This window comes from Nicotiana tabacum, chromosome 23, assembly GCF_000715075.1.
Source record: "Nicotiana tabacum cultivar K326 chromosome 23, ASM71507v2, whole genome shotgun sequence".
Taxonomy (NCBI): Eukaryota; Viridiplantae; Streptophyta; class Magnoliopsida; order Solanales; family Solanaceae; genus Nicotiana; species Nicotiana tabacum.
Genome location: NC_134102.1, coordinates 1,993,019 through 2,006,525, shown reverse-complemented (window position 1 = coordinate 2,006,525; position 13,507 = coordinate 1,993,019). Strand labels below are relative to the sequence as shown.

Genomic DNA, 13,507 nt, shown 5'->3' with positions numbered 1-13,507 from the left:
AACTGTTGTAGGGATGTGTGAAGCTGAAAGTAATTGAGAATATAATTTGTCATTTTGTGACTTCTGTCCTTCCCTCTCCTCACCCTAGACATTCCTAAAAAATAATTATTTTTTAACGGATAAAATTGTTTTACATGTTATCATGTCACGATTTCGAACCGTGAAAACAGTCTCTTACAGAAATGTATGATAAGACTGTATACGATAGATACTTGTGGTCCAGACATTGCGCATAGCGAGAGCTTAGTTTACTGAATTACCCTTTTACGTGATATTTGAAATTTTATCATTAATTCAAATTTGAGTCGTGTATAACTCATCACGGAAGAAGGCTTCTAATCAAGAGTTCTTTTTTTTATTATTGTATACAGTCAAAATAGATTTCGGCCTTCCTACGTTCGATCGAGTTCGAGTGTTAAGAAGTCGGAATGAGATTTTGGGAGTGAGCTCTGAGGTCTGTACTAACGAACCTCGAGCCCGAAGGTCGCTCGAGGATGCGGCTCGATAATCCTATCGAGCCCGTGACCAAATCGATCCGCAAGGCACTGCTTCGAGGTCGGAAATGCGTGACACCCATCTCGAAGGTCGAACTCGATCCAAGACCGAAGGGCCCGACCCAGTAACGAGTTCGAGCTAGTATCGAGCTCACAGACAAGAGCCGTTGCAACCACACCAACAAAGAGAATCTTGGCGGGAATCAAGGAAGTGACAAGTCATCATGGGTCTTCCACTACATGTTTTATTTTATTATTTTTTGGTAATGACCCACCTTCTATAAAAGGGGGAATCCTTGTAAGCTTGGCAGGTGGAACATAAAAAAAAGATCACTTCCTCTAGATATTGATAGTAATCCCCTTGTGCTTGTTTTACTTATTCATTCTTTTTGCTTATTATTTTCGTTCTTATAGTCAACAATACACATATTTCCATTTCTCTACGCGATTTATATCAAATTGTATCGCATATCCTTAGAACCATCCACAAATCTAACGTTATCCGATTTTTTCGGTAAACAGTTTGGCGCCCACCGTGGGGCTAAAGGTAACAGTGATCGTTTGATATAAACCTAAAGTACACGCCAGTTTGCAACTTCAAATCAGCAATGGTTTCACCTATCGACCACGAAGCCGGCCTTCAAGATGAAACCAACAACTTGGCACCCAGGACCGGAAGGCCACTCGATGAAGGCGCTGAGGCTCGAATCGAAGCACCCGAAATTCGAGCCGAAGTATCATCAGATGTCAATTCAAAAATACCTCTAGAGGCGAATAAGCGTTCCGAACTGGAAAAGAGCATTCAGGGTGGTACTCGATCCGTAGCTCGAGACACCCATAATGTGGAGGAGATCGGAGTCAGCTTACGGATGATCTTCGAGATGTTACAAGCCCAGCAAATAGCGATAGCTCAGTTGCAGAGCCAAACTCAGGTACAAAGCAGGCCGGAGCCCAATCCGCTTCGAGAAGTCACCCACAAAACGGAACCAGCCATAGAGAAGCCAAATGAGCAAGAATCGGGGACTACTCCCGAAATTACTAAATTGCTCGAGGAACTCACAAAACGAGTCGAAGCCAACGATAAAAAAGTAGAAACATATAATTCCAGGGTCGACCAGATCCCGGGGGCTCCACCAATGATAAAAGGGCTAGATTTGAAAATTTTCATTCAAAAGCCTTTTCCCTCGAGTGCAGCCCCAAAACCAATCCCCAAAAAATTCTGTATGCCCGAAATACCCAAATATAACGGAACGACCGACCCCAACGAGCACATCACTTCTTACACGTGTGCCATTAAGGGCAATGATTTGGAAGATGATGAGATTGAATCTGTATTATTAAAAAAATTCGGTGAAACTCTGTCAAAATGGGCAATGATATGGTATCATAATTTACCATCTAACTCCATTGATTCTTTTGCTATGCATGCAGATTGCTTCGTAAAAGCTCATGCCGGAGCCATAAAGGTCGAAACCAGAAAGTCGGACATGTTCAAGGTAATGCAAAAAGATAACGAGATGCTAAGGGAGTTCGTAGCTCGTTTTCAAATGGAACGAATGGATCTGCCACCAGTCACAGACGAGTGGGTTGTTCAAGCTTTCACTCAAGGTCTAAATGAGCGGAGCTCGAGGGCTTCGCGGCGGCTGAGGCAAAATCTGATCGAGTACCCAGCTATTACTTGGACCGATGTGCACAATCGATATCAATCCAAAATAAGAATCGAAAATGACCAGTTGACTTCTAGGACCATCACGAAAAAGCAAAAGTCGACCAGAGATCGATACCAGCCATATAGCAGAAACGATACTACTACTGAGTATCTGTGGCCTCTTTAAAATCAACCTCGTACACAGGGAGGTTTTATCATTGAACGCATCTGTGATGATTATCAAGTTCGGTGCAAAGGAAATTACTTCGTTATTTCATGACAAACAGTGTCTCAACGGGAAGCGTTGTAAGGGCCAAACGGTCAAAACGAACATGCTTATATAGTTGGCCCGAGCCCTGACGCAAAACATGAACCCATGTATAATAACCTGCAAAGAAAGCTCTCCTCATTACCGATATTCTATGTTCAAGATTTATTATGCAAACAGGATCGAGTTCGAATCATTTACTCGATTGCCAAGCCTATGGGCTACCTTTATTTCGAGTTCGAGCAATCACTCACTCGACCATTAAGCCTACGGGCTACTTTGACTATTACGCCTACGGGCTACATTGCATCGAGTTCGAATCATTCACTCGATTGCCAAGCCTACAGGCTACCTTTATTTCGAGTTCGAACAATCACTCACTCGAACATTAAGCCTACGGGCTACTTTAACTATTACGCCTACGGGCTACATTGCATCGAGTTCGAATCATTCACTCGATTGCCAAGCCTACGGGCTACCTTTGTTTTGAGTTCGAGCAATCACTCACTCGACCATTAAGCCTGCGGGCTACTTTAACTATTACGCCTACGGGCTACATTGCATCGAGTTCGAATCATTCACTCGATTGCCAAGCCTACGGGCTACCTTTATTTCGAGTTCGAGCAATCACTCACTCGACCATTAAGCCTACGGGCTACTTTAACTATTACGCCTACGGGCTACATTGCATCAAGTTCGAATCATTCACTCGATTGCCAAGCCTATGGGCTACCTTTATTTTGAGTTCGAGCAATCACTCACTCGACCATTAAGCCTACGGGCTACTTTAACTATTATGCCTACGGGCTACATTGCATCGAGTTCGAATCATTCACTCGATTGCCAAGACTACGGGCTACTTTAACTATTACGCCTACGGGCTACATTGCATCGAGTTCGAATCATTCACTCGATTGCCAAGCCTACGGGCTACCTTTATTTCGAGTTTGAGCAATCACTCACTCGACCATTAAGCCTACGGGCTACTTTAACTATTACGCTTACGGGCTACATTGCATCGAGTTCGAATCATTCACTCGATTGCTAAGCCTACGGGCTACCTTTATTTCGAGTTCGAGCAATCACTCACTCGATCATTAAGCCTACGGGCTACTTTAACTATTACGCCTACGGGCTACATTGCATCGAGTTCGAATCATTCACTCGATTGCCAAGCCTACGGGCTACCTTTATTTCTAGTTCGAGCAATCACTCACTCGACCATTAAGCCTACGGGCTACTTTAACTATTACGCCTACGGGCTACATTGCATCGAGTTCGAATCATTCGCTCGATTGCCAAGCCTACGGGCCACCTTTATTTTGAGTTCGAGCAATCACTCACTCGACCATTAAGCCTACGGGCTACTTTGACTTTTACGCCTGCGGGCTACATTGCATCAAGTTCGAATCATTCACTCGACTGCTAAGCCTACGGGCTACCTTTATTTTGAGTTCGAGCCATCACTCGCTCGACTATTACGCCTACGGGCTACATTATTTCGAGCAAAACTACTCATTTCTTCGAATTAAAACAAACACTTGACTATTTAAGCTGAAGGACGCTCGAGCCCGATAAAGCAAAGGGGACTACCCACAACAGAGATTTAAATTCAAACTGTCTATTTAGTTTGAGAGGCCATTTTTCTTCAAAAAAGAAGAAGAAAGATTTGTATTTACAAAAATTTTTGTACAGAAGCGGCGAAAACGCCATCAGAAGTTATCCGATTCAAAGCATGTTGGACCTCGTTGAAAAGATAGGAAGCCCCTCCGCATTCATCACTAATTGATCTTCTCCGATCACCAAAGACCGAAGGTAACTGGCAATTCCCACCGGGGAAGAAAAAATTCGGGTATCCTCGATAAAGTCGGGGATTATAAAGACACATAAGATGATCGAGTATTACATACGTCATGGTCGGGATCGATAAAAATATCAGTGTATAACTGATCAAGCTGCTGGGAAATCATATCGTTTCTCGCCACATCCTTTTTCGAGAAACGAGGGGACTATCTATATACGGTCGAAATAGATTTCGGCCTTCCTACGTTCGATCGAGTTCGAGTGTTAAGAAGTCGGAATGAGATTTTGGGAGTGAGCTCTGAGGTCTGTACTAACGAACCTCGAGCCCGAAGGTCGCTCGAGGAGGCGACTCGATAATCCTATCGAGCCCGTGATCGAATCGATCCGCAAGGCACTGCTTCGAGGTCGGAAATGCGCGACACCCATCTCGAAGGTCGAACTCGATCCAAGACCGAAGGGCCCGACCCAGTAACGAGTTCGAGCTAGTATCGAGCTCACAGACAAGAGCCGTTGCAACCATACCAAGAAGAGAATCTTGGCGGGAATCAAGGAAGAGACATGTTATCATGGGTCTTCCACTACATGTTTTATTTTATTATTTTTTTGGTAATGACCCTCTTCTATAAAAGGGGGAATCCTTGTAAGCTAGGAGGGGGAACATAAAAAAAAGATCACTTCCTCTAGATATTGATAGTAATCCCCTTGTGATTGTTTTACTTATTCATTCTTTTTGCTTATTATTTTCGTTCTTATAGTCAACAATACACATATTTTCATTTCTCTACGCGATTTATATCAAATTGTATCGCATATCCTTAGAACCATCCACAAATCTAACGTTATCCGATTTTTCCGGTAAATAATTATCCGAGCTGGAATATAAAACTTATGGAAGGATCATATCTATTTCATCACATTCTTTTGATGATTATGATTATTCCGTACATGTATTAATATCCATAAATATACATCAACAAAGAGGGCGGCATAATAGTTGGAACTTCCCAATCTTAATTAGCCAAACAGTGAACTTTGAGCATCGAATAGTTAAACAAAATAATAAATAAATAATACTCTCTTCGTTTCAATTTATGTGAATCTATTTGATTGGGCACGAAATTTAAGAAAAGAGAGAAGATTTTTGAACTTGTGGTATAAAATGAGTCACATATATTTTGTGTGGCTATAAATCATTGCATAAAGGTAAATTGTTTACAAATAAGGAAAGAGTTGATTCATTTTGACACGGACTAAAAAGAAAATAAGTTCACATAAATTGAAACGGAGGGAGTATAATTTTATTTGTCAAACTTAGACAGATAAGAATAAATCATATCTTTGGCTGCTTATGAGAACATGCTATTTAGGGGTGGTTTGGTCGAGAAACAAGTTATCCCATGATTAATTATTCCGGGGTTATTTATCCTGAGATTAGTTATTTTACCTTCCCATAGGGATTACAATACTGAGATAACTAATCCCGAAATTAATTATACCATGATTTTATCTCAACCAAACGTGAGATAAACTCATCTCAAATTTAATCTCATGATTAATTATCTCTAATCAATCACACCAAACGAGTCTTTATATATTTAAAAGTAGCATGTGCATGTGAAAGCTTGCTAGTGCTAGTCAAGAAGTGCAGAAAAGAATATTGGTTCTTGTAGGAAGAGATGAGAAATTACTTTTTAAGGAAAGTATTATATGCAATCCAATAAATATAAAAATGACATTCAAAGTTAAAGTTACTACTCCAAAAGTTTTGATTTGTGACTCTTAAAAATAACTTTTTAAGTTTAGAAGCAGTGAGTAAAGCAAGAATTAGTTTCACAGTAGCTTAATCCACTCAACATTTACACAAATATTTCAGTAGATTTATTGTCCAATGATAATGGTAAGATGACGATAAAAAAAGATGAATAGTTAATTTCAAGTATAATCACTGAAGTTATACTTATTATAACACTATAGATACACCTTTATTTATTTGGTCATAGTAAAGTAAAGTGAGTGAACTTTACCACATGTCATTCACGGGACTGAGTCTTTTTATTCAGACGCTCAGCTTAATGACCTTTCTTCTGGTCATTCCATTAATGAACAACTGAAAGGCCCATCAATACATCCACAACTCAAGACGGTATTGCACGTCAAGAAAAATGTTAGTCTTTTTTATATTCGTATCTTACTTTTATTGAAAAATATGAAGGTTTTTCTATTGCAATAACAACAATGTATCTAGTGTAGTCCCATAAGTGAAATTTAGGAAGAATATTATGTATGCAGTCTTATTCCTATATTGTAAAGTTAAAGAACTTGTTTCTGATAGATTTTCGGCTCGAGAAAAACATGTAAAGAAAAAAAATCACATAATGGGAAGCATTAACCACAACTAGAAATAAGAAAACCAAAGCAAAAGAAATAACAGATAGTATTATAAATCTCAGGATAGAAAATATAAGAATACACTGTAGGTATAAAAAAATAATACAGGCATGAAAATTGTATTTATCAAAATATTAAAAAGATCAAATCAATTAAAGAGCAAGATTAATAGGTTAGCATAGGTGTTGGAAAAAAAAGAGGAAATAAATGAAACACTATCTCTCATAAAATAATACGAGGTACTGTTTTTATTTATTTATTATTATTTAAAGGTCAGCATATGTGGGCCCCACAAATCCGTTTTTTTAGGAATCAGATAATGGGCCAAATAATTCCCTAAATCTTCCACGTCACAAATATTCACCAATTCTCATTAAATTAACCCTTTAATTTTCATTTATTTACATTCATACCCTGCCTGCTCTCTCTATAATCTTTACTAAGCATTATTTAGCTCTGTAAAAATCACCATCCTTAGCATTTTCCATTTCTTCTACCTCACTACCAACCCACCCCCAACCCCAACCCCCTCTTCTTCTAAAATTTTTTGGGGTTTTAAAACCCTTTACCCCATTTCATTATTGGGTTTACAAATGCTTATAGAATTTTCAGGTATTTCGTTTTTACTACATTACACATTTCGTATTATTAGCTACATTTTCAAGTTGTATTATTTCCTTTTTATTTTCCATTACTACGGTTTTGTGCATGCTTTACTGAAAGTATTAGTCGTCGTGTTTCATTAGGTTTTTATTAACAGTTTTCTGCAAAACGAGAATTTCTTTTGTTTTGTTTATGCATGTTTAAGGGTTCAAAATTTTGTATGTAGACAAATCTGTATTTCAGTATGTTGCTTGTCTTGAGATGGTTTTTTCATGAACATATTTTAGTTTTTGTTTTTGAGTTTTTTTTTTGCGGGGGTGGGGGTGAGGATACTGTAGAGGACGAGGACAGGGGGTGAACATCACCATATTTTTTGGTGTATCCGGAATTCCGGATTCAAGCCCTAGAAAACCCACTCTGGGAGGGGGGGGGGGACTTTAGTCCTCCCTCCTCGAGCTCGAACCCGAACCCGACACCTCTAGTTAACTCTTTGGCAGGTAGAGTTACCCGATACCTTTGGTGTGGAAGGTAGCAGGTACTCGGTAGGATAGTTAAGAGTGTGTACAAGTTGACCTGGACACCATTGTCATTAAAAAAAAAGATAGATGAATTAGAATTTCGAATTAGTATTTAAATTCTACTGTATTCACCAAGTTGATGATCTCACAACATTTCAGAATGTTCAGATAATTTCTATCTGTACTTATAGAAAGAAAAAAAGAAGAAGATAATTTCTCTGTGATATTTTGTGGTTGACTAAGCTTTAACATTATTATAGTAAAATGCTACATTAATTTTCCTTTTCTTTTTCTTTTTAGACAGAACTAGAGTATCGTCTGTGTACAATATATGCGATACTTCTAACAAATTTCAGTTCATGTCTTCAATAATTTGAAGCTTTCACCCATGCTCTGCTGCCTTTAATTTTAAATGAAGCAGCATTCATTAGCAACCAAGGCATTACTAGTAGTTGATATGTGTGTGTGTGTGTGTATATAGGCTCTCATACTATGTATATTTCAAGTGGTCGTTAACATAGCTTACACATATCCTGATTAACAAGGAGATACTTTGGAGTTGCTTTTGATATAGAAACAAATCTTCTTTTCCGGGGGATTTGGTCGTAGTGTAATAGGATTTGTCTTAGTCAAGTGGTAATATAACATAGCTTATACTTGGTGGAAGATGTATTCTTTTAAATTAGGAAATGTAATTGTGATCCTTTGTTTTTGATCTCTGATACAGGGTAAATTTTCTTAAAGAGATGGATTTGTTAATCTGGAGTCCACCTTACCTTCAAGGTTTGTCTAATTATTATATTTTGATAAGTGGACTGCCTACTTATTTTAACCTTACTAGTTTTCAGGTTTGTTTGGTAGAAGCAGCATTGAAGTGGACAGACTGTTCCTTTTGGTTTAAGCACTAACTTATTTTTTTTTTCTTCAGATGAAAACAGTTATCCAACAAACAGCTTGGCCTTCAACTTCTATTTCAATCAAAAGCTCGGTAAGTTCATATTAATTAACTCTCGTATTTGTATATCTTCTTAACAAGTCTATTAGATCTTTTATTTTAATAAACCTGGTTTCCTTTCGATCAATGTACATCTAACTGACTTCATTTTTTTCTATCGATTTGCGTCGACAGACATTATAGAGGAAAATGCCTTAAACGAGAAATGTTGTCTGCAAGTGCTGGAGATGCTCATTGCAAAAGCTGATGCAGAAATTGCTGAACTTAAAGATGATATAGTGATGCTACAGAGCCAACTAGCCTGCACTGATGAAAAATGGTCGGACATGTGCTTTGCTGCTTTAAATAAAAAGATTAATCACCTCGATAGTTTGATAACGACCTTGAAAAATAAAAATGTCCAAGCTTCTGGTGTTCACTTACTAACAAATAGAAAACCCCCAGAGAGAATTCATGAGATATTAGAGACACTGCTGAGAAATTTCTTTTCTCCACGAGACAAGCAGGTTTGGTCTCAGAACATTTACTTGTTCTTATCTAGTATTGACTTCGATGACTGTCTTTGTTGTTTTCCATGCAAGATTGCTTAATTGTTGTTGTTCTTAAGATAGATATACTTATTGGATGTACATGTGCATTGCTGTTTCGCCCGAAACTTTTGGAATTTAATGTGATTCTTAAAATTGAAAAACTAAAGAAGGAAAATAATGGCTCTTAAATGAAGACAATTGTGAATTTATATCTACAGTTATATAGCTAATAATCATTGAACTTACAGTTAAGGGATCGTTTGGTTCAGTGATGGGATATCCCGTGGGATTATCTATCCCACCTCCTATATGGGATAGCTAATACCATCATTTTGGTATACAGATTTATATTGGTATTAGCTAATACCAAAATCAAACATGGGATAACTATAATCCCAGATGTTATACCGGGATTAATATCCTTATCCCGGTAACCAGACGACCCCTAAGTAGTTGGTCGAGACTATACTCTTGAATTTCCACATGACTTTTATTTTGAAATCAACAGCCTGCAAACTCTAGTCTTGGAAGTTCAAAGCTAGCTGCATCAGGTCTTATAAAAGTTGAAGCAACGGACAACCATGATTTAAAGGATAATGAAACTGTAGAAATAAACGTGGGTGTCGCTGTCCAGGCCAATGTTACACTCCAGACGCCATCTGTGGTTCAAGAAAGAAATCATCAAGAAACAGTAAGTGCTTATAATCTCCCTTTGTTCCACTAAAAGATTGCAAAATGCAAGAAAATTTGAACCAAGGAAATAGTGTAACTTTGCGGGTTCTCCCAGTATGGAATTGAGGGTGCCATAAGTGTGCAGGATTTCAGCCATTAAGGATATACTACATAAGTTTATCAGATAAATATCTCTATGGTTACTTCTCATATTTTTGTGAGTCTATAACTAATATTTGAAGATCGTTCACTAGTACCTCTAAGGGCTTTTATTCTCATGGAAGTAGTATTTGTAATGAATGCGTTTCAGCTCCCCCGTTGCATCAAATTATCAATTTCCCATCTTAACTCGTCCAGTTCACTGGATTTTTATCTTTTCTCAAACAATGAACAGGATGCGCATACAATCTCCAAACCTTCCAATACAAAGGCTTTTGGCCATGCTAGTGACGATTCCACTATGAAGGATTTGAACAAGTGTGATATTCCCAGAAAGCCAATCAATGCAAGCAAAAGAGAATATCCTTCACATCTCAACAATGTACTTATAAATCTTCTGAGCATATTTGTTCATATAAGGTTACATACCGATCTAGATCATTCAACTAACCGGTTATGTTATCTACTCTCTTACAGAAGCAGTTTGCATCTGCTGTTTTAAAGAGTGTAAGCACGAAGTCTCTAAAAGACCAAGCTCAGTCTTGCGGAACAACAAAGAGGGAGATCAACATATCAGAAGATATAGTTGAGGAAGAATTGATGCCACAAAGTTCTAATGATGAAAGGGTAATCATAAATTCATCTCTAGAAGTCGAGGAAACAAGCAGTGGAAAAGGACCGAAGGTTGGGACATATCTTCCATTTGCTTTTGTGTGCTGTAACAGTATTCAAACAGACTAGGAGTCTTATTTTTCAAAGATGTACTGCCTGAATGTAGACTCTTATCTCAGCATTTAGCTTATATTAAAAAGAGGCCCTTCCCGGACCCGGCGTGAATGCGGGTTGCCCTGTGCACCGGGCTGCCCTTTTAAAAAGAGGAAAAGCCAGGGGCAATGTATATCTTAGAGAGGGAGCTACGGGCACAGTCTGTGGCTTTGGTACTTGTAGAGTCATTCGAGTCTGTGTATCTATTCATTCAACCATGAGACTCTTCATGTGTCAACCTAACGTGTTCTAAATCACAATACAACAACTAAAGATCTTCAAAGCAAGTTTTACAATTTAGGGGTTTCAAATCTCAGTTTAAGTGTGTCATTCTTGGCCTTCTCATTGTAGTTATAGGAAAGAAATTATGACCTCTCGAAATTTTTATCGAGTGCTTATTTAAGACTTTTCCATCTAAAAGGAGGACAATGTTGTTTGACAGCCTGCTGGATCAATTCTGAAGACCAGTCTAATTGCTGTAAAACAAGAACCCAAAGAATACAGAGATGAACAGACACAGAATGGAGGGAAGGCTGGTCAGACAAGAGAAAAACACACCTCAAGTCAATTGGTAATGGAAAAAAAGATGGGTGCAAAATCTTTTCTTGGATTAAAGGGAGAAGAAAGAAGCCAGTCACTGGAAAAAGTCAAAGGTAAAGTGCAAGAGAAGCGACCCCCGAAAAGTCAAGTACTCACCATACATAAATCTGACTCAAAGTTGTTCCTGAAACTAGAAGGTCAGAGGCTGAACTTCAAATGGAACTTACCTCCAGAAAAGACTAAAGAGCCATGTCTTGCCGAGGAACTAGGATTCAAGACACCTTCAGGTGTAAAACTCAAGAGGCAGTGGAAAATAGGAAGTACTCAGAAGAATAGAGGTGATGAGTCTGGAGACGAAACAATCAAGGAAAATATGTTACTACTCGGTGGAGCCAAAGGAACTGGTGATCTTCCAGAGATCAGTTCAACTTCTTTGACTCAATTGAAGAAGAGAAGGATAACGAGTTCTAGAGGACCAGTCCTCCAAGAGAATGAGAATTTGAGAGATTTTCAGAATAGGTTGGTAAAATCACACGATAGATCAAATCAAAGTCTTCAAGTCATTAAAGTTGAGAATGCCGAACCTCTTGCTTCCACAGCATTCATTGTTCCAACACCACACACAGCAGATCTAAAATATATGACACTCAATCAACTCAAGGCCGTGGCGAGGCAACTGAATCTGCGCGGCGTATATACTCTTTGCAAAGCTGAGCTGCAAGAAGTCCTTCACTTTAAGCTGCTAGCTAAAGGTCGGTCAACATAGAAGCGATCTCTAAATCCTCTTTTTGTTTGCATATTCTAAAATGAAACATAACAGAACTGTTTACAAGTTTTTTTGAGAAGAAAAGGAGCTCTCTATGGGAAAAAGGCGATACTAGCAAATGATGTTCATATAACCAACTGTACAGAAATGAAGTTTTGCTTATATAAAGAACAGATACATGAGAAAGAATATAGAAAAAGTTGATTCTAGGAATCATTATAGCCAAGTTCTTCCAGGAAGGCTTTACTATTTTTGTTGATAATTACCCTTCTTTTGGTACTGAAATGATCATTACCCTGGTAATCAAGAACCTTCCTTTGTAGAGCTAAGTTTCATTTGTTGCTTAGTTTGCTAATTGAGCCTGGCATTTTGCTGCTACTTTTCTCTGTAAATATATGCTCGGGCTGGTGCTGCTTCTTACTTTATAGAACTTGGCAACTATATGTAGTTCTGCAGAAACAGTATTGTAGTAATCAAACATTGATTTATAGTTAGGCGCAGATTTGTGACATCAGATAACTGTTATAGTTTCTTGAGCCGAGGGTCTTCCGGAAACAGCCTCTCTACCCTCTTAAGTTAGGGTAAGGTCTGTACACTCTACCCTCCCCATATCCCACTAATGAGATTACACTGAGTTTGTTTTTGTTGTTGTAGATAACTGTAATTGTTCTCCTTTATGAAAATGTTCAAAAATTAATGAGAAGAATTCAACCTTTTATACAAAATTTCCTGTGTTATTTTAATTAGAAGATGGCACAAGTATGGATGAGTGGAAAACAAAATAAAGTTTTTTGATCATTTTATTGACGAGATTTTCTATGAAAGTTGAGATGGAGTAAGTATATAGTTTTCTTAAAAGAGTGGTCCTTATATAATCCCCAAAAGAAAAGATTCTCACTCTTCCCATTCAAAAGAAACTCTCGTGTTTGGAACATATAACTTCAATATAGACAACGAGAAAAATGCACCTTTAAAAATAACCTGTCAGTGTGGAATTACTTCTATTAGATTTCTTGTTTAACTATAGTTCACGGATTAGGTTCACCTAACATAGTATAATTTTGATAAGCCATTTGAATTTACTAAATATTAGTAATAGAAATGAGCATAATTAAGTTAAGACTTGAGTCTTAATATCCACGGATGGTAAGAGATAGACAACTTAAAAGCTTCTCTTTTTTGGTTTTTAATTGAATATTGTTAATGGTGCAAACTAAGTCAATAATAAGTCTGCTTTCGCTTAAATACTAGGCTTTTGTCGCACCAGAGTTTGAATTCATGACGTGTGTCTAACCCACAACATGCATTGCATTCTTATCACTAGTCCAAAGCCCTGAGAGCTATTGGTTGGACGTTTTTGCAAAATTTGAAAAGATTTGCTAAAGTCTTCAAGTTTTT

General features: G+C 38.0%; 1 protein-coding gene across 1 annotated transcript; it reads left to right on the top strand.

Annotated features, from left to right (window-relative positions):
* The first annotated feature begins 7,082 nt into the window (after positions 1-7,082).
* On the top strand, positions 7,083-12,603 carry LOC107801617 (uncharacterized). Its single transcript, XM_075246434.1, has 8 exons — positions 7,083-7,213; positions 8,450-8,505; positions 8,651-8,710; positions 8,852-9,183; positions 9,716-9,898; positions 10,274-10,420; positions 10,516-10,722; positions 11,246-12,603. The coding sequence occupies exons 2-8, from the start codon at positions 8,469-8,471 to the stop codon at positions 12,107-12,109; spliced, it is 1,830 nt and encodes a 609-aa protein (XP_075102535.1). The 5' UTR covers positions 7,083-7,213; positions 8,450-8,468; the 3' UTR covers positions 12,110-12,603.
* Positions 12,604-13,507: the final 904 nt, after the last annotated feature.